At 40.2% G+C, this 24,177-nt stretch overlaps 1 protein-coding gene across 5 annotated transcripts in view; it reads right to left on the bottom strand.

Moving 5' to 3' along the window:
* The window catches only part of LOC107814933 (transportin MOS14), a 97,030-nt gene that overhangs the window by 17,481 nt on the left and 55,372 nt on the right, over window positions 1-24,177 (bottom strand). For all 5 annotated transcript variants that reach the window (XM_075234556.1, XM_075234559.1, XM_075234558.1 and 2 more), the window contains exons 13-21: window positions 22,517-22,630; window positions 22,199-22,278; window positions 18,653-18,788; window positions 17,908-18,057; window positions 16,524-16,609; window positions 15,539-15,726; window positions 3,150-3,242; window positions 2,634-2,821; window positions 264-375 (exon numbers count right to left, since the gene is read on the bottom strand). In XM_075234556.1, coding sequence (XP_075090657.1) covers window positions 264-375; window positions 2,634-2,821; window positions 3,150-3,242; window positions 15,539-15,726; window positions 16,524-16,609; window positions 17,908-18,057; window positions 18,653-18,788; window positions 22,199-22,278; window positions 22,517-22,630 — 1,147 coding nt within the window. The remainder of the gene's footprint in view (window positions 1-263; window positions 376-2,633; window positions 2,822-3,149; window positions 3,243-15,538; window positions 15,727-16,523; window positions 16,610-17,907; window positions 18,058-18,652; window positions 18,789-22,198; window positions 22,279-22,516; window positions 22,631-24,177) is intronic.

Here is a 24,177-nt window from a genome sequence, read left to right as displayed (position 1 = left end):
TATTGCTTTAAGTGACAAAGTGATAGATTTCAGCAATACTGCCCAAGATATCCTATAAAATATTCTATAAACTTTTTCTTATTCAAGTACAACAAATCTAGACATATATGAATCTAAGCACATATTCTCTTGATATTCTAACAAACATCAATAGCATGTAGAAAATCGGGTGCCACAAAATGCAAAAAGTTAATGAATTGTGAGACAAAGTTAAAGCAGGATATCTGATGGGTGGGGGGCTTCAACTCATTTTCCTGACTTACATGACATAAAAGACATTGCTGCTAGTGCTGCGCCACGATGCATAGCAGTGCAACATATAGCTGCCTTTTGAAATGATAATTCGAGGATGGAGCCAGAAACTACTAACACTTCCTGAGCACATCCAGAAAGAAGGTGTCAAATTCACAAGTTGTTTTTTCAATTATGAAAACAAAATAACAAAGTTCGTGCTCTCTCATCTTTTTAATTTTAATTTTTTTGAAATAAGCACCTGCATGCAGGTAAACAATAATGGAAAGACCACAAATATTGCTGCCATATTGGCATGAATAGGAAGAGAAGAAAAACAGATAAGATAGACGAAGAATTTTCAAATAGCTAGTAATCATTAGGTTTAATCAAAATTTGTGGTTTTCTCTAAGCTAGTACGTCTTGTGCTTGATCAATTTGGACAAATAAAGTTTACTTTGGTTTGCCATGGTAAGGAAGCAGCACAGCTGGGTAAACAAGTGGAAGAAGGAAAAAGGACTTTCATAAAAAACCAAGACATTAGCATTGCAATCATAACTAGACATAATACAAGATCCTGCGGATTCCAGGAAAAATAATTGGGTCTGGAGACTAGCCAAGGAGTTGGAACACGCTGGTTTGCCTACATCTACAGGAATTATATCCGTCAAATGGATAACACAACTGCACCGTAAAAGCTGCCTAGATTCCTAAATGGCTGATAATCATACTCAATATCCATCAGGTGAAGGAGGTGACATGGGGCATAGAGAGAAAGGATACAATGTTCCACCTACAAAGACGTACTAATTTGACTAACGTTATACCTAGATTGGGAATACCCTAGTAGAAGAGAACACGGATATAATCGAGTGCGGTTCAATTTGAAGTGTGCACTTTGCTTCTTCACTTAAGGCCCAGTTTTATCCTTGTTTTTCTCCTTTATTCAGCTTTTAAGTCAAATTTAAAAGTGACTGCTGCTTACTCGGAGCGCTTTGAGCCTTTACTGAACGAAACAGACGCTGCTCTGAAGCTGTTCCGTTGACACCTATGTGAAGCGAGGACCCGTTGCTCTTATTTGCAGAATAGCTGTATACAACAGCGAGATTGCTTTTAATAACACAGTTTGATATCAAAGGTCCAGGCTCCTCCCCTGAATTATCCAGTAACTTTTGACACTTTTATCGATGGCGAATATGAAGTTGAAGCATCTGATCAAGGGGGAACAATTCCGGCAAGAACAATGGTAGTTGCTTTGCCTCAATATAACAGGAAGCACGATCATTTGACGAGAAAGAAAGGGGCGGATGAAGAGGAAAACGATCTGGAGCATATGCATGAAGTGCAAAACTCGAGATTGAAGAAAATGAAACCCCAGTAAACAGAATTATGCAATGTCTCGAATATGAAACTGCATGTACCAGGTCAAATAAGTGGGAAATGGTCCATATGTTTAATCTTAATCTATATTGATAAGCAAACTGGAGTTACCTGGAACTACCTAGAAGGGTCCAGTAGGGAGCTTTAATCACGTGGGAAGGTTGTTCTCAAAGCCAGAAAGAGTCTGAATTAGATGGAGTCTTGGGAAATAGTTTCTGTTTGCGGGGAGGAAGTTGGGAAGTGGAAATTTGCTTTTACAAGGTGTTAGAGACTGGAAATTGGAGGAATGTCAAAGTGGACGAGGAAGGAAATTCTCGAATTTGTATTACTTTTTAGAGTGTCTTTCATAGGTTTGCGGAAAGAGTTATTGAGGTACTGTAGGACATAGAACAAAAATAAATGTAAGCAATGATGAGAAAGGAAGACATTTTTGGGAGGCGAGAAACACGAAGCACAAAACAAGCAACGGACCTACAGTTAAGGTTAAATGACTTGTTTGAAAAAGATCATGGGCAAAGGTAAAAATGGGTTGAATTTCCCTTGCACTTTGTGACTGAAGTCTAAGTTTGTTCTTTAGCTGCTGCAGTAAGCCCATAAAGGCAAAAACGAGTCACTTTGGTAAAGACGGGGTCGGAACGAGACACTTAACCGAGGACAAACTTGTTCCATTTTGCATAGTCGAGGGACACTTTTGACTCTTTACCCATTAATAAAAGTATAAGGGTGATATAGGAATAAAAAACTAAAACACTAAAATGTTAAATCATCAGATATTAACATGTAACAAAAACATGCAGGTGGTTGGGATCTTTTAACCCGAAGGAATGATTTTTCTCATATTTCAGTGTTATGTGAGAACTAACTTTTTAATTAAACCTAGATTTTTCAAAGAGCATGTCTGGTTTCATTATGTTCCTGATTTAAGCATTTTTCCTATATATGTTTAAACCTTGAACAAATATGATTTTTTCATTAATTTTGTTATCATATCTATACAAACATAGGAAAGAGGTAACCAAAACCTTTGGAGAGCAGCGGACAAAAATAGATGTGAAATTAGCAAAGGCCTCGACCATATCAGGCTCTTGATCACATATATATGAGGAAGTAAGAGCCATAATTGATGTCGACTTGGAAAATCTTTCAAAGATGCTGACAAAAAGATGTCTGTATTCTTCTCTACTGCCAAATTCCTCAATGAGAACAGAAGCTGCAAAAGTTATTGATCAGCTGAAACAAAGGTAGTTGTATTGGAACTCAGCTAAGTTGCCAGTTGGCAACTCTTACGACTATCAAAAGAAGAAAAACAGATTCAAGCAGACAAAGCCACAATGACCTAAAACCATTTCCTGGTATAAATTTCCGCAGCAAAAAGACTAGTTAAAGCCATTGCTTCATTATTGAAATTGAGACTTGTTTTAAGAAAATTTCAGAGATACAATGATACTGCTTCTGCAGAAGGGCACAAGGGAAGTAAATACATCTAAGAACGAAGAATTGTACATGTCAAAGCTTTGAAGCAATTAATAACACTCTACCTGCTCTTATGTAGCAATCATGACTTTGGAATGATACAAAGTTAGTCGACAAACAATTTAGCACTCTTGGCAAAACAAACGTGAAGTGCTGACCTGCAAATGTAATGCACTCAAGCAGTAAGGAATTATGTGATCAAGGTCTCAAAGTTCTCTAGAAAAGTACTACCTACAAGAGAATACTTCAGTAAATAACTTGTCCTTGTATAGGTTCGGAAACCTATAATACACCCCCCCCCCCCCCCCAAAATTTAAATTGCTTATATGTGTACTTGTTAATATGTGCGGATGTGTGATAGAGTGGGGGTGGGGGATTTTTGAGGTTTTGGTGGTTGGAACTTATATTTCTTGACTAGAATTAATTGGTTATCTCGTACTGATGTTAAATTGACAAGATACTACCGTGGGTGACGACACTTGACGTTTTGATGCCGTAACTGAGGTTTAAGGTGAGTGGGAACCCTCTCTTTGGGTTGTTTTTCTGGGATTAATTGTGCTATATGTAAATATGATCCTATTTGTTGTGTGGGGACATGCTTGTATATGCATTTGACTAGTTTTAAATGTACATGAGACTAAACATATGTGGTAATTATATCACCAATTACTTTTGAAAGAATGTGGCTTGGCAATTGTAGTTCTCAACAAGTTTCTAATGGAGGAAATCACATAGGATTTTGGCACATAAGAAGGATATATAGAGATGAAAACATGGCTCCGGAAGTGTTCATGTCTTTTATTTTTTTTGATAAGGTAAATTGTATTAATCAAAAGGGAGAAAAAAACTCCCGCATACAAGAAGTATACAAAAAGTAGAGAATTTACATCAGAACATGATTCCCTACAAATGACGCCCAATCTTCTACACAAGTAGGGGCTACATGTGTGCACCAAAAAGCGATCAGAGATAAAAGACTATTCTTAAGATGTGAAAAAGGAGACTCAATCCCATCAAAAGCTCTCCTATTTCTCTCCCCCCAAACTATCCACATGAGAGCTAGCGGGGCGAACTTCCACGCCTTTTGCTTTCTTCTTCTGCGAGAACCGGCCCAGCTATGTAGCATTTCCTTTACAGTGCTTGGCATCACCCATTGAACACCAAAAAGATTCAGGATTGCCCTCCACAAGCCCGAGGACACAGGGCAATGCAACAAAAGATGATTAACTTCTTCCCCTGAGCTTTTACACATGTAGCACCAACTAACAAGTGTAATTCCTCGCTTTCGCAGATTTTCCGCAGTTAAAGATCACTCCCCTCGCCGCTAACCATGCAAAGAAACGCACCATCGCGGGCGCTTTAGGAATCCAGATCGAGGAGTATGGAAAAGTGGCCTCCTCTCTCACCAACATACTCTGGTAAAAGGACTTTACGGTGAACAAACCATCGCCACGTAGCCCCCATCTCCAAGAATCACAAGGTGGCTGGGGCTTGTCTTGCCCATATAGCAGTAACAACAAATCTTGGAGCTTCGCAATCTCCCAATCTTGCATGTTCCTTCTAAATGAGAGGTCCAATACTACCCCCCTTCGTGCTCCTTGCGAATCTGTTGGACCATCAGTTCCTTCTGATTTGAAACTCTGAATACGTAGGGAAAGAGACTCTCAGAGTAACCTCTCCACACCACCTGTAATTCCAGAAGCTGATTCTCCGTCCATCTCCCACCCTGTAAGTGATGTTGCCATTAAAGGCTTCCCAATTCTTCATGATGCTCCTCCACATGCCACACCCAAAAGGAGCTGTTATTGCCTTAGTCCTCCAACCCCCTCCTGTGGAATCGTACTTTTCTACTATGACCTCCCTCCATACAGTATGCTCTTCTACCCCGAATCTCCATAGCCACTTCCCCAACAACGCTCTGTTGAATACCCTAAGAGCTTTTACTCCAAGTCCACCCCACTTCTTTGGGGAAGTGATTGTGTGTCAATTCACTAGATGAAACTTTCTAGTTCCATCCACCGCATCCCAAAGGAAATTCCTTTGTAGCCGCTCCAGTTTTTCTGTGATGATCGCGGGAGCTTGCAACAGGGACATGTAATAGGTGGGCATACTCAATAAAGTGCTTTTAATAAGCACTTCCTTGCCGCCTTTTGACAAGTACCGTTTCTGCCAGCCTGCTAATCGTTTTTCAACCCTTTCGATCACTGGGTTCCAAACCGTAGTATCCTTATGCGACGCGCCCAATGGGAGACCCAGGTAAGTAGTGGGAAGAGAGCCCGTCTTACATCTGAGAACATAAGACAAATCATCAATGTTAGCAACCTCACCCACCGGGAAAACCTCACACTTGCCGAGGTTGATTTTGAGCCCTGATATTATCTTAAACCACTGCATGACCTGCTTCAGGTAGGTCAACTGATCCATATCGGCATCACAGAAAACTAGGGTGTCATCCGCAAATAGCAAATGGGACTCTTTGGGCACTGAACACTCCGATCGGAGCTGCGAATCCTCTCAAGAAGCCTCCGCCCGCCGCACGATCCATCATTTTACTGTTAGTTTACATATATGTATAGTGTAGTCTTGTCTCACATTGGAAGGGGAGTAATATCTCCTTGTAGTGTATAGCTATAAATAGGGACCTTTTGTATTATATTTATTATCTAATATCAATAACATATTTTTTCCCGTGCCTTCTCACATGGTATCAGAGCATTAGTGAGATATCCGTCGTTGTGCATCATTCCAGCGACTTCCGGGAAGAAAGACCTCTTCGCCGTGCAATTTTCTGGCGACTTAGAAGGCTGTCCGTAAGCAAATCACTTTTTGTTGGTGTTGTGCAAAAACCAACACCACCACAAGACTCCTCAGGCTCCAACGACCAAACCCCAGTCAACCCCACCGGAAAACACACGTCCACACGCCCTCACGGGCCTGGAAAAGAAAAAAATTTCCGGCGGGATATGACCAATGCGCCGGCGCGTGAGCACTGTTCCGGCCAGATTTTGAAAACGTTCCAGTTGAACAGTAGGATTGCCCGGTAATTCCGATCCTACCCTCACTGGTTTTGTTTCATTCCGACCACTTTGAGTTTTTTCCGTCAGCTACAGTAATTCCGGCGCAGAACAATGTTCTGTTTTCCTGCTGTAATCAGTGTTTTTCAAGGTATTTCTTCAGTTTTCTCACCGAAGTTACTTATTTTCACTATTTCAAGCTAAACCTACTACTACAAATTATAGCGACATGGGAACCGATGCTTTGAATAGTCGGATGGTTTCTTTAGCAGATTATATTAAGTTCCTTCAGTACAAAGCATGTAAGCAGACATCTTCTGAGATAGCTTCTGTTGTTCAAACAGGTAATAGCGTGACTTGCTTCTCCCAATCTTCATCCTCTGAGTCTTGGGTCATTGATTCAGGTATATCAGATCATATTTTTGGTAACAAATCTTTTTTCACTACTATTTCGTATTCTCAATCTCTTCCAAATGTTACAATGGCCAATGGGTCTCAAACCATGGCAACTGCAATAGGTCAAGCAAGCCCACTTCCTTCCTTACCTTTAGATTCAGTCCTTTATGTTCCCAATAGTCCTTTTAATCTCATAGTTGTTAGTCGCTTAGTCAAATCATTTAAATGCGCTGTTTTATTTCTTGATGACCATGTTTTTATACAGGAACACAGTACGGGGCGGATCATTGGTACCGGGTGTGAATCAAACGGACTTTATTACCTTATCCTTGCTAAATCACATGGACTCACATCTTGTCTTCCTTCTACAACTTGTCCTGTTACTGATTCACCAGATTTATTACATAAACGGTTGGGACATCCCAGTTTGTCAAAACTTAAGAAAATGATATTCGGTTTATCTCACTTGTCAGCTCTAGAGTGTGAGTCATGTCAGCTTGGTAAGTATACCCGCTCCCATTTCCCTCGGCGTCTTGATAATCGAGCAGAGTCACCTTTTACTTTAGTCCATTCAGATGTTTGGGTTCTTAGTCGGGTCAGTTCCACCTTGGGATTCCGCTACTTTGTCAGTTTCATTGATAATTATTCCAGGTGCACTTGGATATTTTTGATAAAAAATCGATCTGAGTTGTTTTCTATTTTCAAGACTTTCCACGCTGAAATTCAAAATCAATTTGGGGTTTCTATTCGCACATTTCGTAGTGATAATGCCCGGGAGTATTTGTCTTCCCCATTTCATCAGTTTATGAAATCTCATGGGATTATTCATCAAACATCTTGTCCGTACACATCTCAACAAAATGGGGTAGCTGAAAGAAAGAATAGACATCTTATTGAAACTGCTCGTACCCTACTCATACAATCTCATGCTCCGTTGCGTTTTTGGGGGATGCAGTTCTTACATCTTGCTATCTTATTAATCGTATGCCATCTTCAGCTATCCAGAACCAAGTTCCATTCTCTGTCATGTTTCCCCACTTACCTTTGTTCTCTCTTCCACCTTGTATCTTTGGAAGCACTTGTTTTGTCCATAACCTTATTCCAGGAACAGATAAGTTCGCTCCTCGTGCTCTTAAGTGCGTATTTCTGGGTTTCTCGAGAACACAAAAGGGGTATCGATGCTACTCTCCTGACCTCCAGCGGTACCTTATGTCCGCTGATGTTACCTTCTTTGAAACCCAATCATACTTCACATGTTCAGGTCATCACTTAGATATTTCTAAGGTACTACCAGTTTCATCTTTTGGAGATTCAGTCACTCCAGCTCCACCACTTATAGCTCCAGTTGTAGCTCCACCACCTACAGCTCCAGTTGCAGCTCCACCACCTATGGCTCCAGTTCCTCCACATAATCCAGTGCAACCTTCTGCAGCTCCACTACTCTTGACTTATCATCGTCGTCCACATCCAGCATCAGGCCCAGGTGATTCACGCCCCGCATCAGATTCTGCACCTACTGCGGACTTGTCTCCTCTTAGTCAACAAATTGCACTCCGCAAAGGTGTACGATCCACACTTAATCCTAATCCCCACTATGTCGGTTTAAGTTATCATCGCCTGCCGTCACCTCATTATGCTTTTATATCTTCTTTGTCTACTGTTTCTATCCCTAAGTCTACAGGTGAGGCACTATCTCATCCAGGATGGCGACATGCTATGATTGACGAGATGTCTGCTTTACATGCGAGTGACACTTGGGAGCTTGTTCCTCTTCCTGCAGGTAAGTCTACTGTTGGTTGTCGTTGGGTTTATGCAGTCAAAGTCGGCCCGGATGGCCAGGTTGATCGGCTTAAGGCTCGTCTTGTTGCAAAAGGATATACTCAGATTTTTGGGCTTGATTATAGTGATACTTTCTCTCCCGTGGCTAAAGTAGCATCTGTTCGTCTCTTTTTGTCCATGGCTGTTGTACGTCATTGGCCTCTTTATCAGTTAGACATTAAGAATGTTTTTCTCCACGGTGATCTTGAGGAAGAAGTTTATATGGAGCAACCACCTGGTTTTGTTGCTCAGGGGGAGTTTAATGGTTGTGTGTGCAGATTGCGCAGGTCACTATATGGTTTGAAACAGTCCCCTCGAGCTTGGTTTGGTAAGTTCAGCACAATTATTCAGGAGTTCGGCATGACTCGTAGTGAGGCTGATCACTCTGTGTTTTATCGGCATTCTGCTCCTAATCTGTGTATTTATCTAGTGGTTTATGTTGATGATATTGTTATTACTGGTAATGATCAAGATGATATTACTAATCTGAAGCAACATCTCTTTCAGCACTTTCAGACTAAGGATCTGGGCAGATTGAAGTATTATCTAGGTATTAAGGTCGCTCAGTCTAGCTCAAGTATTGTTATTTCACAGCGGAAGTATGCCTTAGACATTCTTGAGGAGACTGGAATGATGGGTTGCAGACCTATTGACTCTCCTATGCAGTTGCTCAAGGAGTTAACGTTCGGAGAAATCAGTAAGATGGAACTAGTGTGTGATAACCAAGCTGCTCTTTATATTGCGTCAAATTCGGTGTTCCATGAGAGGACTAAACACATTGAGATCGACTGTCACTTTGTCAGAGAAAAAATACTTTCAGGAGATATTGTTACAAAGTTTGTAAAGTCGAATGATCAACTAGCAGATATTTTCACTAAGTCTCTTACTGGTTCTCGTATTAGCTACATGTGTAACAAGCTCGGTATATATGATCTGTATGTACCGGCTTGAAGGGGAGTGTTAGTTTACAGATATGTATAGTGTAGTCTTGTCCCACATTGGAAGAGGAGTAATATCTCCTTGTAGTGTATAGCTATAAATAGGGACATCTTGTATTGTATTTATTATCTAATATCAATAACATATTTTCTTCCGTGCCTTCTCACAACTTAGAGCATCCATCACTAGAATGAATAGCATGGGGGATAGGGGGTCACCTTGCCTGAGACCCCTGGAGCTGCCAAAGAAACCACACGAGCTACCATTAACCAGGACAGAGAATCTGACTGAGGAAATATAGAACTTGATCCACCCCCTCCATCTTACCCCAAACCCCATCCGCATCATAATGAAATCCAGGAACTCCCAATTTACATAGTCGAAAGCCTTCGCAAGGTCCAACTTGCATAGTAAGCCAGATTCCCTATTTTTTCTTCTGGAGTCTACAAGTTCATTTGCCACCAAAGCAGCGTCCAGGATTTGCCTACCTTCCACAAACGCATTCTGGGAGGACGAAATAGACACGTCAAGAACCTTCTTGAGTCTAATGGAGAGCACTTTAGAAATGATCTTGTAAATGCTCCCCACGAGACTAATAGCTCTGTAGTCTCTGATAGAAGATGCACCTTCTTTCTTAGGCACAATAGTAATAAAAGAAGCATTGATACTTCTCTCGAAAACACCATTCACGTGTAAGTATTCAATAGCTTCAATCAACTCTCCCTTAATGGTGTCCCAACAGAGCTCGAAGAAGGCCAAGGAGAAACCATCCGTCCCAGGGGCCTTATCACCAGCACAACTCGACACAGCCTCATGCACCTCCTCCTCTTAGAAAGCCCTTTCTAGCCACTCACTGTCTCCCTCCCCTATGTGGTTGAACTCTATTCCCTCCAAAGTAGGCCTCCAACTAACTTCCTCTTTGTATAAGTTCTCATAAAACCCACTATCGCCCTTTTTACCTCCTGTTCTCCCTCAATCCTCACCCCATCCACAACTAAGGACTCTATAAAGTTTCTCCTTCGATTTGCAACCGCAACCCTGTGGAAAATTTGGTATTCGAATCCCCCTCCTTTAACCAGAGCGCCCTCGATTTTTGCCGCCAACTAGTCTCCTAAGCTATTGCTAACCCGACTATTTCCCTCTTAACCTCTCCCAATCTCGCTTTCTCGGATTCATCTAGCTCTCTCGCCCCTTACCCTCTCTCTAATTCCCCCAATTCATGTATAAGCTCCCTCATTTTAACTTCTACCCTCCCAAAAACCTCCTTATTCCACCTAATAATATCTCCATTGAGCAATTTAAGTTTCTTCGAAAGGCGGAATGAAGGTGTCCCTGATACCCCGTAACTTGTCCACCATTCTTTCACTTTGTCACCAAATCCTGGCACTTTCAACCACATGTTCTCGAATCGGAAAGGAGCACGCACCCCCCTCCCTCTGCTTCCATCTAGCAAGATAGGCAAATGATCCGAAGTCAGCCTAGGTAAAGGAATTTGCAGCACATTCGGCACCCGCTCATCACAGGAAGGCGATATAAGAAATCTATCAAGTCTAGACCTTGAGTTGGAATCCTTCGCCCTGGCCTAAGTAAACCTTTCCCCTGACAGAGGAAGGTCAATGCGAAAGTGATCGTTGATGAAGTCAGAGAACTCCTCCATGGCCCTCGAAATCAGGCTACACCCTAATCTCTCCTCCGGGAATCTAATAGTGATAAAATCTCCCCTAGAACCCATGGAATGACCCATTCCCCCATAACATTGGCCAGTTCCTCCCAGAAAGCCACCTTGGACCCTTCTCCTACCGGTCCGTACACTCCCCCAAATCCCCACTCCACCCCACTCATTCTATCTTTGACAAGAGCTGCTAAAGAAAAAACTCCCTTCTTGATCTCATTTACCTCCAAGCTTCTATCATCCAACATAAGAAGAATGCCCCCGACACTTCCCGCTGCTGGGACCCAGTCATATTTCAACCAACTACCTCCCCGGACACTCCTCACAATCGCATCCGACAAAACTTCCATTTTGGTCTCCTGAAAAAACAAACTAGGTTGGCAACCCACTCTCTAACTCCCCACTTTGATGATGGCCCTTTTGTTTGGGTCATTCATCCCCTCACATTCCATGAAAGAATCTTAACTTCCATAAGTAACAATAACCCCCTTTTCCCCATCCCCCCTAGCCGAGCTCCCTTCCACCCTGTCACACACCCGACCCCTTCTCTGGTACACCACTACATCCCCTAAATTTTTTTGCTTATCACCTTGTCCCAACTCACTCTCTGCACCATCATGAAAAGAGTGTTGCTCAATCTCCCTCAACAGTTCTAACACACTATCTTCCTTCCCTTCAAAAGAAACACCTAAAAACTTTCCAAAGTTTAATAGTTTTTCCTCCATCCAAAAGGACATATCCCCTCCTCCAATCCGCGACGAAATTGGACTGGCGTCTTCTATATGTACCTTTTTCTTGCTCCTACTGGAGGAATACAAGACCATAGCATTGCTAGCAATAGAGACTTTAGGTGCCAGAAGGATTTCACCATTTCCTTGAGAGGCACCTTGGTGAAGAAATACCACTGTGTGAAACACCGTTGTCAGAAGAAGAAGGAGCGACTGTTCCCATGTGCTTAGGAGCCTTATCAGACGCAACTTGAAATAATCTGGGCCCCTTAGGATCAATTCTAATAGAATTGGGAAATGTTGTTGGGCCCATGTGTGGAGGCCCAGGCCTATACTTGCTGAAAATTTTGTCGGACCTATGATAAGAGGACCGGCCCATTCTGCCTTTCCAGCACGCATCAGTAATCCAGGGGCATTCACGTCTTTTCCTCCTGATAAAATTTTGTCTTCTTCTCCCAAATTCAAACCCCCCGTCTCTTCTCGATCTAACGTCTGATTCCGACTTAATCCACTGACCCGGAGAGTCCTCCCCTCCCTTTAGAGACTGATTTCCCCTCCTCTCCCTTCTATTTGACCTTTCCTTTTCTTTCGCCACTACCACAGGCATAAAGATAGAGCGAAATTTAGGGTTCAATCAAACCCTATAGTTCAAGTAGCCATCTTCAACCACAGTGGAGACAGGGATTCTGCCCCCTTTCCTCACCACTATCCTCACTCACGAGAGATCGTGTAGGCTGCAAGTGACATCAATAAAACCCTCACAGATTTTTCCAATCTTCTTGAATAGGTCAAGACACCAAAAGATGCACCGGGAGACCCACCATATTGACCATCAATGTTTCGCCAGAGAAGTAAGGGTCGAGACACCCATCGTGCTCCACCCATCTATCTAGCTTTAAGAAGTTCCCGTCGAACCACATATTTCCTCTGACAAGAATTTCTGAAGCTTGAGACTCGTCGACAAATCGAAAGAGATATTGCGTGTTCCTTAGTTGCGATATTTTCAGCCCGTCTTTGACGTTCCATGCCTCTGCTGCCCAGTTCCTAACAGCTTCTGGAGAACCAACCCATTTGGAGAAAGACCCAATCAAACAAGAGTCCAAGAAACCTTTACGCCTGAGAGTGTGCTCCTCGGACAACGAGAAGTGTGGCTCCTGCCCTACGTCAAGCTTTCGCTGGCATCTTCCCCCAAGTTCGAGGGCTGGCCAAGATGCAGCTTTACTAAAAGACATGCTTTCCAGCTTTCTAAATTCTAGGGAGAAGTAGGAGCTTCTCTCTCTAGAGTCTATCATATCTAAATTCGGTTGTCCCAAAATACTATTTGTAGCTCCGGTGCTGCATGATGCCGGAAAAATCATTGAAGGTCGCCGGAATCTGAAGATTTTCGCCGGAAAATAGAAAATATCTTCTGTTTTTGGAGGAACTGGGATGGGTAGGCTCGGAAAAGCCTCGCGAAGAGGCAGGCTGAAGAAGTATTGAGACCTAGTCGGAAAGAAGCCTCACACCTCGCCGGAAAATAGTGAAAGTCGTCGGATTTTGGAGATTTTTGAATGGGAAGGCTCGGAACAGCTTCGCGGCGAGGCTGTCTGAAGAAGAAAAGTTGAGATCTGGCCGAGATAACCCTCGCGCGCTGGCGCGTGGCTGAGAGGTCGCCAGAACTGGGCCGCGCGTGAGGGCGCGTGAGTTGTCGTACGCCGGAGATTCTAGCTAGGTTTTGGTCGCGGTAGGCTTGTCTCTTGGAGGGTGGTGGTACAATCCTAGGATTCATGAAAGAGAAAAGTCTTGGCCTAAGTGCCCGAGAGCATTCTCCGGCGTTATCATAATCTTTATATCTCTTAAACGAAAAGCTTTTGGGCAAAAAGGAGTCAGTTTTTCCATCTCTCGATGGATTCCGAGGGTAACGTGAACAATGTGCTCTCTAACTTGGCTAGGTGCGACGGGAGGGGGGTGATCCGATGACTTACGAATTTGAGGAAGAGGAAGATTACATGTGCCAGTTGGTGCTTCATGTGTAAAAGCTTGGACAAGACGTGAATCGCCTCCTTTTACATTGCCTAATAGCGCCTCGCTAGTGGTTGGAAATACTGACATGGTTAAGGCTTGAGCTGGTGATTCTATGCCCTCCAATAATAAAATTTATCACTCTATATTAAAAAACATATGTTTTTGTAAGGTTTTCTACTTTTTGGTTTAGTCCTTGTATATGGGTGTTTCCATGCCCTTTAATAATAAATTTTTATTACTTTATATAAAATAAAATAAAAAGAAATGGGTCACCTGTACTAGCAAAACCGTGAGGCTACTACTTGAATTAATACATAGACAGATTAATCGCTCGTGTGTGGTGGAGCTTACTCCTATCCAATCGTTCTAGAAGTTGGAGTCGGTAGCGTATAAGCGTCCCTAGCTAGAAGGGGATTAGGAAAGCAGTTACTAGTTAAAAAACTTTTAATGGACCCTATTGCTACGTTATAGACAATGTGTACCGAAAGTACCGTACTCGTAATTATATTTGTTTATCTATGGAACTATGTGCTTTAGTATTTTCGAACCTGTGTGTCGCCTATCCGCCTTGGATGGAGTAACCATTTATTGAATCAGTAGACTCACCCCTCTTGTTATATTTTACATACGTTGAATTGGGTTACTGTTGAATTGATAATTAACAACTGGTTTTGACATGTCTTTCGCGAAATCCGTCGGATAACAATATTGCATAGTCCCTTGCTTATGCAACAATATTGGAGATGTATACTTAGGTTTACAATCGAATTAGGCCTACTAGTTGATACAGGGACTAGGATGGCTCCGAGAATAGGGTAGACTCGGTTCTACTTACAGAAAAACTTGGGAAGGTCATGCTTGGGACAAATCCCTAGGCGCGGATCATGACCTCGATTTGGATCATGACAAAATCTGTTCCTTTTCCTTCTGGTTTTGATTTCTTGTCCTTTACTTCGTTATATACTACTTAGCATGAAAAGATGCCATTTTTTCAATGACACATGAAAATGAAAATTTTTAGATACAACAACAACAACCCAGTATAATCCCACTAGTGGGGTCTGGGGAGGGTAGTGTGTACGTAGACCTTACCCCGGCCCTAAGGTAGAGAGGCTGTTTCCAATAGACTCTCGGCTCCCTCCCTCCAAGAACTCCCCACCTTGTTCTTGGGGTGATTCGAACTCACAACCTCTTGGTTGGAAGTGGAGGGTGCTCACCACTAGAGCAACATCTAAAAACTATGTTGTGGTGCAGAAGGTGACAAAAATTACTTGTATAAATATAGAAAAGGATAGGTAACAATTGGTAAGCCTCCTATATCTTGGAAAATTTTCAATTTCATCAAAGGAGAGGTAGAGGTGTGAGAGGTTGGCGTTGGAGGGCCTAAGGAGGGATAGAGGTAGGCCGAAGAAGTATTGGGAAGAGGTGATTAGGCAAGACATGGAGATGCTCTAACTTACCGACGACATGATTCTTGATAGAAAAGTGTGAAGGTCGAGGATTAGAGTAGAAGGTTAGGTAGCCTAGTGTTTTCCTTGTTCATACCAGTAGTATTCTCGTATTTTATTGGTCTTGGGTTTCTATTACTACCTGTTGTTTCTTTCATTTCAGTCATCTTACTATCTTGTTCTTATTAATGCTTCTTTTCCATGGCTTCTTACTGTTGTTTCTTGCCGTTTTTCTTTTCATTACTGTTGTGCTTATGCTTTCTAAGCCGAAGGTCTCTATTGGAAACAACCTCTCTATCTCCACAAGGTAGGGGTAAGGTCTGCGTACCCACTACCCTCCCTAGACCCTACTATGTGGGATTATACTGGGTATATTATTGTTTGTTGTATCAAAGGTTTTAAAGAATTAAAAAAAAAAAATCAGAAAAGAAGTACCCGATGACTGAATTGCTTGCGAAAGAGCTCTGCATGCTGCCATAGATAGAACAGCATTTCCAATGTGTTCCGACTGAAAAAGTTTTTCTAACATTTGCCAGAACACTCCTAGAAGCGGAATAAGAGGATCATCCAAATCCGAACCAGTAGAAGACTCTGTTACCAGATGGCTGAATACAGTTCCCAACCTGACCAATTAGCCAACGGCTTCGCTTAGAAAGGTATACGAATGAAAAGTATTGACCAGCAGGTTATTCATAGAAGTCCTTTACAGAAGGGGAAAAACAAAAATTCAGACTCCTACTGACCTTCATAGAAAAAGTGGTTTTGCAGAATGTACACCAAACACCTTCTTTTAGACTCTTTGTGGTAATTAAGACAGACTTCACAGAGAACAAAATGGAAAAACGTATAGCAGCAAATAGTACACGTGATGATACAAATAATGCAGAATACATTCGAAAAAAATAAAAAGAAAACTGAAAAATTAAGTTGTTATTCTACAGAAGGGTTCTCAACAAAAACATTATTCATCTTTAGGGATTAGGGAACACAACGGAAATCATAATATCACTTCTGATATCTTTCTTTTGAATCAGTCATGTGGAGGGTATTGGTTCACTTTCAAAGTAAATGCTATGTAATGACTCAATTTTGTGCTAGGTTTTGTGCTTTCGGGAAGAAAAGAAGGTAAGGTTTTATCTCCCTCCTTTTACGAATGACATACTACCAGGAAATTCTCAGATGAGGTATTGGTCCAACAACGGCAGAAATTTTCAAAATTGGCAATGTGCTGTCCGGTGATAGTCTTGCACAGAAACTAGAGAGCAGAATAACATAGAACAAGAATTTTGTAAATGTTACATGTCAATTACTCTCACCAGCAACGGCATGCAAACCTTACTAATAAAAAATATTAAGAATGGAAAAATATTTAAAATGCAGATGCAAACAATAATATTGCCCAGTAGCAATTGGTTCAAACCTATGTAAACCCCTTCTTGCGCCATTCACAAACTGAGAATAAGAAGCAGGATTATGCCTTAAAGAGTGGTCTTGATTTTCATCAATCTGAAACAAAGAATTTAATTCCCAGTTAGGTAAGCTTAGAGGACAGTTAATAAACAATTTTCAGTACTATGCATCATGTGCTTTCGAAATGATCCATTTCCACCACTGACGCTGATTCTGGAGAAAGGTGAAACTAAAGGGATAGGGAACAAGGGGGACCGAGCTCAGAGAATGAATGTAGAGAGCAGAACTCGATGGCGTGCGGAGGTGGTCCAGCTGAACCTTGAACTCTAAACCATGGACTACACAACAAACAAAATAATTGCAATAACACTTTATTTAGAAGAGGAAAAAGGAACAGTAACAACACACAGAATGATGAAGAACCTCATAGCTTGCTTGAACTCCTCTACAAGCAGAAGATTGCATTCACACGTAAGGATACACGGAAATGGACTCCTTTAGAGTAAAACCATGTTATCAACATTTTGCTTAGAAGGGAGACCAGGAATTTTCCTCACCGCTGTGAATCTCTAGAGCGCAAAAGAAAAGTTTGTTTCCACGTTTCGCAGCTAGAAAAGCTACTTAACGTGTAGAGCTCGAGGGAAAGAACAAATACATAATTTGTCATTTTATGTGAAGGGGGAGAGGGAAAGACCTTAATCAACTAATAATTCACTGCCTGATTGAATATCGATTATAGGGCACAGTATGGAACATGTATGAGTTGAATGGTTTGTGCTTGCCAGTGTTAAAGAAATGCTCATGTGGTGAAAATTCAAAAGAGAAGAGTGTAGAAATACTGAAATAGAGCACAGAGCATAGAGCATGAGGCGTAGCACTTTTGGTGCTAATGTGCACTATTCGAAAAGAAAGAAACTGAAACAATACAACATAATTATTTTCGCAAATGTTAGAAGCACCTGTGAAATACCAGTTAAATAAAAGAATGAGTGTTTTTTTCCTGTAGAATCATGTTTTTCTATGTTATTTTAAGATCTTGTATACTCTTTGATTATGCAGGGACTATTTCCCTTTCATTTTATTTTCTGAGAAGGAACTACTTCCCTTTCATTTTATAAAACTATAAAATTCATTTTATAAAATATTAGAGCTGATAATTGGTCCATACATAGCATTCACAGCAATAAGACGCAATTTTAGGTGGCATTTAAGGAGACTATCTGACTATGTGACACAGCTCAAAAAAGATTATCTAATACGAAATGTTGAAAGAATTTCAGAAAAGCATTCGGGAAAAGAGAGAGAACAGTCTTTGTAGAACCACAATATAGTTATATAATATTATAAGTTCATGACATGACAGAGACACAAGAAAGGAAAGAAGATGAACTTACTAGTTTGCCAATAGCTTCATAGCAAGGGGAGACCAATCTAGCTAACAAATTATTCTTCAGCTCCTTGTTAGGTAGGGAACCAAGTAATAAAGCGATCGCGCTGACTACTTTTTCTTCATCCTCTAGAGGCAAATGCCTCTCATCCAAACTCTAAGAAAAGTATGTCAAACAAAAGGAACAAGAGAAACAAAACAATTACACTTTAATTATCACTCCAATAAAAGATAAACCAAAACTTACCGATCAAAGAAACAAGAGAAATATCTATACTTATTACTAAAAGGTGAGCAAGACAGTGCAACTGAATTATTATGTTTATCAACTTTTTGTCCTAAAATATCCCTCCAATCACCCCTACTATCAAGAAAAAGAAAAAAGGTGATAAGATCATAATATTGAAATGAATAGTTATTTTCTTTTTGATTGTTAAAATGGATAGTTATATTTTCAACTCCACTCACTTTCTATATCAACTATCTTATGCTCTTTTTTCTATTTCCATTTTAAATTTTCATTAAATTTCAATAAACTATGAACATATATACACTACAAGTACGTGACGTCCAGTTAATAATATTGGACCATCATTTCAAACCATTGACTTAATAACCAAAGCTGGGTTTTTTCACCTGAGAATGATACTGCAATACAAAACTGATGCAGCAGCATATACTCAAAAAACAAAGACCTAACACCTTCAGGTAAAAAAGATTTTGAGACACCATATGGTTTATATAGGACAAACCTCTGCAATCCAAAGTAAGATCTCCAAACTTGAATGCTCATGCATAGGTGCAGTGGCATCTTCACATAACTTGAGCAAAGCACTGGCACAAGCAGCCGAACATAAAGGTTCTGAGATGCCCGTTGCAAGAAATAATCTGAAAATAACATATAGATATTCATGGACAAGGTACAATAAACCACCCAAAAACAAGGGGAAAAAAGAGAGATGTGGTTGATAGTGGGCAAAAGAATTAGTTTTCACCTTCAGAAATAGAATGAAAACTTTGCAGAAGCAATGAGTCGGGAGGATAGTGTTTGAGGAAGTGTAGGAGGAGGAGAAGGCAATTCATGGTATTATACAAACAACTGTAGAAAAAGTACGTTGTGAAAAACAGGATGCGGGGAATCAATTTTAACCAAATAGGAGAGGTGGTTCTCAAAAGAGAAAGTTTGGGAGCAGGCAAAACTTATGCTGTGGGGAAAGGATAAATCCCCAGCCCCATTCGGTGAAGCTTTCTTCTAGCAGGTAGGAGCACAGTAAAGACAAATTACATAGTACTCACTTCATTCATTTTATATCCCTTAAGAAGTTGATAAGAGCAACAATATTGTTTTGCTTTGCAATTATAACAAAGAAAGAAGGGGATTCTCCATTAGAGCATTTGACCTGTAAGTTCTATAGAAAAATAACAAAAAATGTAGTTTTGTAGTAAAATGTATCTAGATTCATTATGTTTCAACATTGTATTCTAATAATGTAACGACCCAACCAGTCGTTTTGAGTCCTAGCGTCCCGTTGTGCGATTTGAGACCTTGAATAGGTTCATATGATGTTTTATGACTTGCATGTATGATTGGTTCGGGTCCCGAGAGGTTCAGAAGTAATTTGGAGTACTTAGTTCCTAATTAGAGACTTTAAGTTAAGAGAGATACCAAAGTCAACATTTTGAGTAAACAAGCTTAGACTCGGGATGGTTTGGATGGGACCCGCAGGGCTCGAGTGGGTTTCAGCGCGTTTGGAGTAAGTTTTTATAGATTTGAAGTGTTGAAACGTGGTTTTCTGCACTTGACTTGACTTCAGAAGAGAACTGCTCCTAATGTATAAAGAATTTGGTGAAGATACCTCGATGAGAGTTGTAGCCCTTTGAATCTAATTTCCAGAAATTTAAACCGTTCGTCATTCCGACATCTGTACAAAAAGTTTTGACTGTTATTCTAAAAATCTATATTGAAAATTTCAGCACTTGTGTATATAACCCCGTTTCGTACTTGGACTTTATTTTATCACTTTGAAGCTAGTGAGCATGAACTGAGGCGATTTTCGAAGCGATTTTCACCTAAGACGATGGGGCGAGTGATTCTCACTCAAATCTAAGATTATAACATGAATCTATCATTGGTTTTGCCTTCGAATCAAGGATTCAAAAGAGAAAAAGAGGATTTTCGAATGGAAAGTTAAGAAAGTGTATTTTGGGGTTTTGATCACCGATTTGTACTCGATTTGGAAATTAATCACATATTTGGACTCGTAAGGTTATGGGTTAGGTATCTGACTTTTATTTTGGAATTTGACCATATGAGCATGGGCTGACTTTTTGTTGACTTTTGCGATTTTGTTAAAGATAGAAGCTTTGACAATTGGAATTGATTTGACTTCCCTAAGTATTCTTTGAGCTACATTGGGCTCGTTTGACAGATTTAGATCGACAAAAGGCGAATTTTGAAGAATAAAGCTCGCCCGGGATAAAGGTAAGTATCTTGCTTAACCTCGACTTGAGAGAATATTCCAACCGAATGGCTTATGTGCTACATGCTATGTGTTTGGGGGTAACATATACAAGGTGACGAGCGTATATGCTGATACAAGGTTTTCCATGCTTGGAGCAGAATTTAGGCTTCTTTATGCCTTGTTTTGGTACATGCTCTACTTGTGATAGGCTTTAATTGTTGGTATGACTACTTAGAGCTTCTTATTCGTGTTAAAGATCATGTCTAGGCTTTTGATGCTTTATTTGGACATGATGGCTATTTGTATGTTGGATTACATGTTGGATCCATAGTCATACATTATACATATGTATACATCATGCATAGTGATTATCTCTTGTGCACATGCATACATCCCTAAATGTTTATTTCTCTGGTCCATATGGATCATAGATATTTATCTCTTTTGTTCATATGTTTATACTGGGTTGTTGTTGTTGTTCATATGTATATATCTTTGCATATGGTTATATGGACTGAGGTTATGGCACGATGGTTTGTGTCATGCCGGTTAATATGCTTATGGCACGATGGTTCATTTCGTGCGGTTGATATGATTATGACTCTTGTACGGTCTGTTCGGTTAAATATGATTTTGGCACAATGGGACATGGATTGATGATTGATTGTGGAGTTAAAATGATCAGGCACATGGATTTGGATACATCCCTATGGGGTCAAGTGATCATCCATTTCACCTTGGGTCGTGTGTTGCGCAGTGTTATTGGACATCAGGGAGGTGTCAGACACATGGAAGGTATCTGTTGATGTTGAGTTTTGAGTCTTTATTATGCATTGGACATTCTAGACTCATGTATACATGATCACCCATTTTACCTTGGGTCGTGTGTGCGCAGTGTTATTGGCCACCGAGGAGGTGTCAATTGATGTAGAATTTGAGTCTTTATCATGCATGGACATTCTAGACTCATGTAGAAACATCCATGCATATCATCTACATATGCATATTCATGCATTTTACACATGCATAGGACTTGTTAGCTGGTTGTTGGACACTTGGAGGGTATCGGATTGATGTAAAGTTTGAGTTTTTATCACGCATAGACATTCTAGGCTCATGTAGAAGAATTTGAATTAATGCTACTTGTTGCATATCTAAGGGTTTAAAGAGCTAAGAGTCTCTAATAAGGTTGTACTAGGAAGTGTATTTGGAGAACCAAACACTTGGGGAAGAGTCGTAGCAAGCAACTGTGAGAATAAACGTGTTAAAGTTTGAGGGAGGATGTGGACCATCCATTGCTGCACTCAGCCACAAACAAGGGACATTGGTTGACCTGCTTAGAATTCATGGGTGATGGATGCCATGGACTATTAGAGACTTCATTTTGAGCTGGAAATCTAGGAGAAAAAAGAAAAGTATGGGGAGTGGCATGATGATGACTTGGTGCAATTTGCATGTAAAACTATCCCAAAGGAAGAAAAAAAGAAAGTGAAGCAGAATCAAGCTGGTTTAAACAAAGCAAAACTCCAGAAAGAAAGCCACCAGCAATTGTTTTTCGAGAGAAATCTCCAAAAAGCTAATTAAAAACGATAAGACCTCAATATAGGACCCTACCAAAAACTATAGCTGAAGTTTCCAAATTACCCTTACTATTAGTTTTAAACAGTTTTGCAATTAGAGTAATGCAAAAAGGTTCAAAACCAACCCTACAGCTTAAAAATACATCAGAAACTAAAACAAAACCTAAACTGATAAGACATGGCCTGCTTCCGCACTGTATCAGCATATGTTTTGGTTTCTATCTTATTTGAAAGAACATGGAAAGAGAATTCTTACAGCAAAGATCTGGTATTAGTTTGACAAGAAGATATCCACTTTGAATACGAAGCAACAACCTCTGCAGCTGATTTGTATACCTGGAACAGCAAACAAGAAAAAAAGGGAACATAATTAAAGAAAGGAGGAGGTCAATCAAAAGGTACTAAACATTGCCATAACTCAAACCTAATGAAGCAAATAGTTAGCCCAGAATCATTGTCTACAAAATTTTCAGTATGTTTATCTTTCTTCCTAACAATTTCATCAGTTCTTGCAATCCCCTTTTGTCTTTACAAGGATAAGTGAAACAAGAAAAATTGATAAGATAACACATACAAGTCTCATGAAGCCCTTAGCATCGTCACGTGGCCTACTAGATAAAATTGTGACCAAGTGAATAACAAAAGAGAAATCAATCTCTTGGGCTTCCGTGATATTAACTTCAGCTATCTGAAACAGAAAAGAAATCACACAGTGAACTTCCTAGAATAATCAAGTTTGTATCATTCTCATAAATGAACCGTAAGCAAAAACATAATCCGTAAAGTGACCATTAACAGAGAAACAACATGATTTGAGAATGCAAACCATATGTGAAGCCAAAAAAGAGCGCAGAAGGCATGACACACTGATGTCAAATTACCAGCTCTTTTACAATCAAATCATGCAGGACAGTTAAAGAGAATTGCTGAAAACAGCAAGAGCTCGAAAAAAGAAAGAAGGTCTCTACAGAAAATATGAGTACATGATCACAAACTATGGCTGAAAAATCATGTATGTACTCAAACAAAACAAAAGAATGTAAAGAAGGATTTGCTTAGAGATCAGTGTTTTAAAAGGCGTGGGCGTAAGGCGACGCGTTTTACATATGCCTCAGCGATGCGTAAGCCCCATAGGTATTTAATTTTTAATATTTTATAAAATAATATAATTACAGTAAATATTTATAAACAGGTAAAATTGCATAAAAATTGAAGAAAACTATAAATATGTGAAATATATATATGTGCTCCATCCCCACAAAAAACTAGTCAAAATAATCTATTATACGCTACTTACAAGCACAAGTAACTTGAGTCTAAAAGAATAAAGTTTTCTACATGGAGGAACAAAAAGGATGACTAACCTGCAAGGCTGCAATTTGAAGTTTGAACTTGCTGCTATGAAGGAGAATGGAGTTCTCTTTGTATTTGTAAAAAAATTAATTGAATATTCGTTGCTTTTAGGAGATATTAGCAAACTAGTGGACAAGATAAAGAATTGGGAAAGACCATGAATTAGGGCTTCAATCAATAAAAAAGGTCTTTGACTTTTAAATTTAATACATTTCAATTCCGTTTTAAAACTTTTGAGTAATTACCAAGTTGACTTTTGAGAATGTGGGTATTATATGAAGGACTTATTCAACAGATTTTGTTTTAATTTGAAAAAAGTCTCTGGGGCTTACGCCTCACTAAAAAAACGCGCCCCGAACGCCTGGGCGTACGCCTCTTGAGACTTTCACCCCACACCATCACCTCGGGGAGTTTTTGGTGCACCTCGCCCCCCAAAAACGCCTTTTAAAACACTGTTAGAGATATCTCGAAGAAGCAATGTGATCACAAAAGCGCGTAAAAGGAAGGAGTGACTTCAATCACTTACTATTACATTGCAAGATTGTTCAATGTTGGGGAATTTAATGGCTGGAAGCCTGGCACTTGCAGAGATCTGATGCAGAGCAGGAGAGAAGAGAGCATGGCAGTAGCATCTCAAGCAAATAGTGATTGTATGGATTTGTATCTCTAATTCGTTAGAATTTTTCTTTTTAATCCGAATTAGTTAGAAATATTCTATGAAAAGAACTATGAATATACATTTACGATTTTTTTATGACGGTGGCACCCAGGCCAGCTTGCGCACCTAGCATGCTCTGTATTAGTTTCACAAAATGGAAGAAAGTAAAAATAAGTTCTGTGATTCCAACAATGACAAACTGCTGAACATAAAATTAGATTTAA

The sequence above is a fragment of the Nicotiana tabacum genome, chromosome 17 (genome assembly GCF_000715075.1).
Source record: "Nicotiana tabacum cultivar K326 chromosome 17, ASM71507v2, whole genome shotgun sequence".
NCBI classification, from domain to species: Eukaryota; Viridiplantae; Streptophyta; class Magnoliopsida; order Solanales; family Solanaceae; genus Nicotiana; species Nicotiana tabacum.
This window is presented reverse-complemented; position numbering and strand designations above follow the sequence as displayed.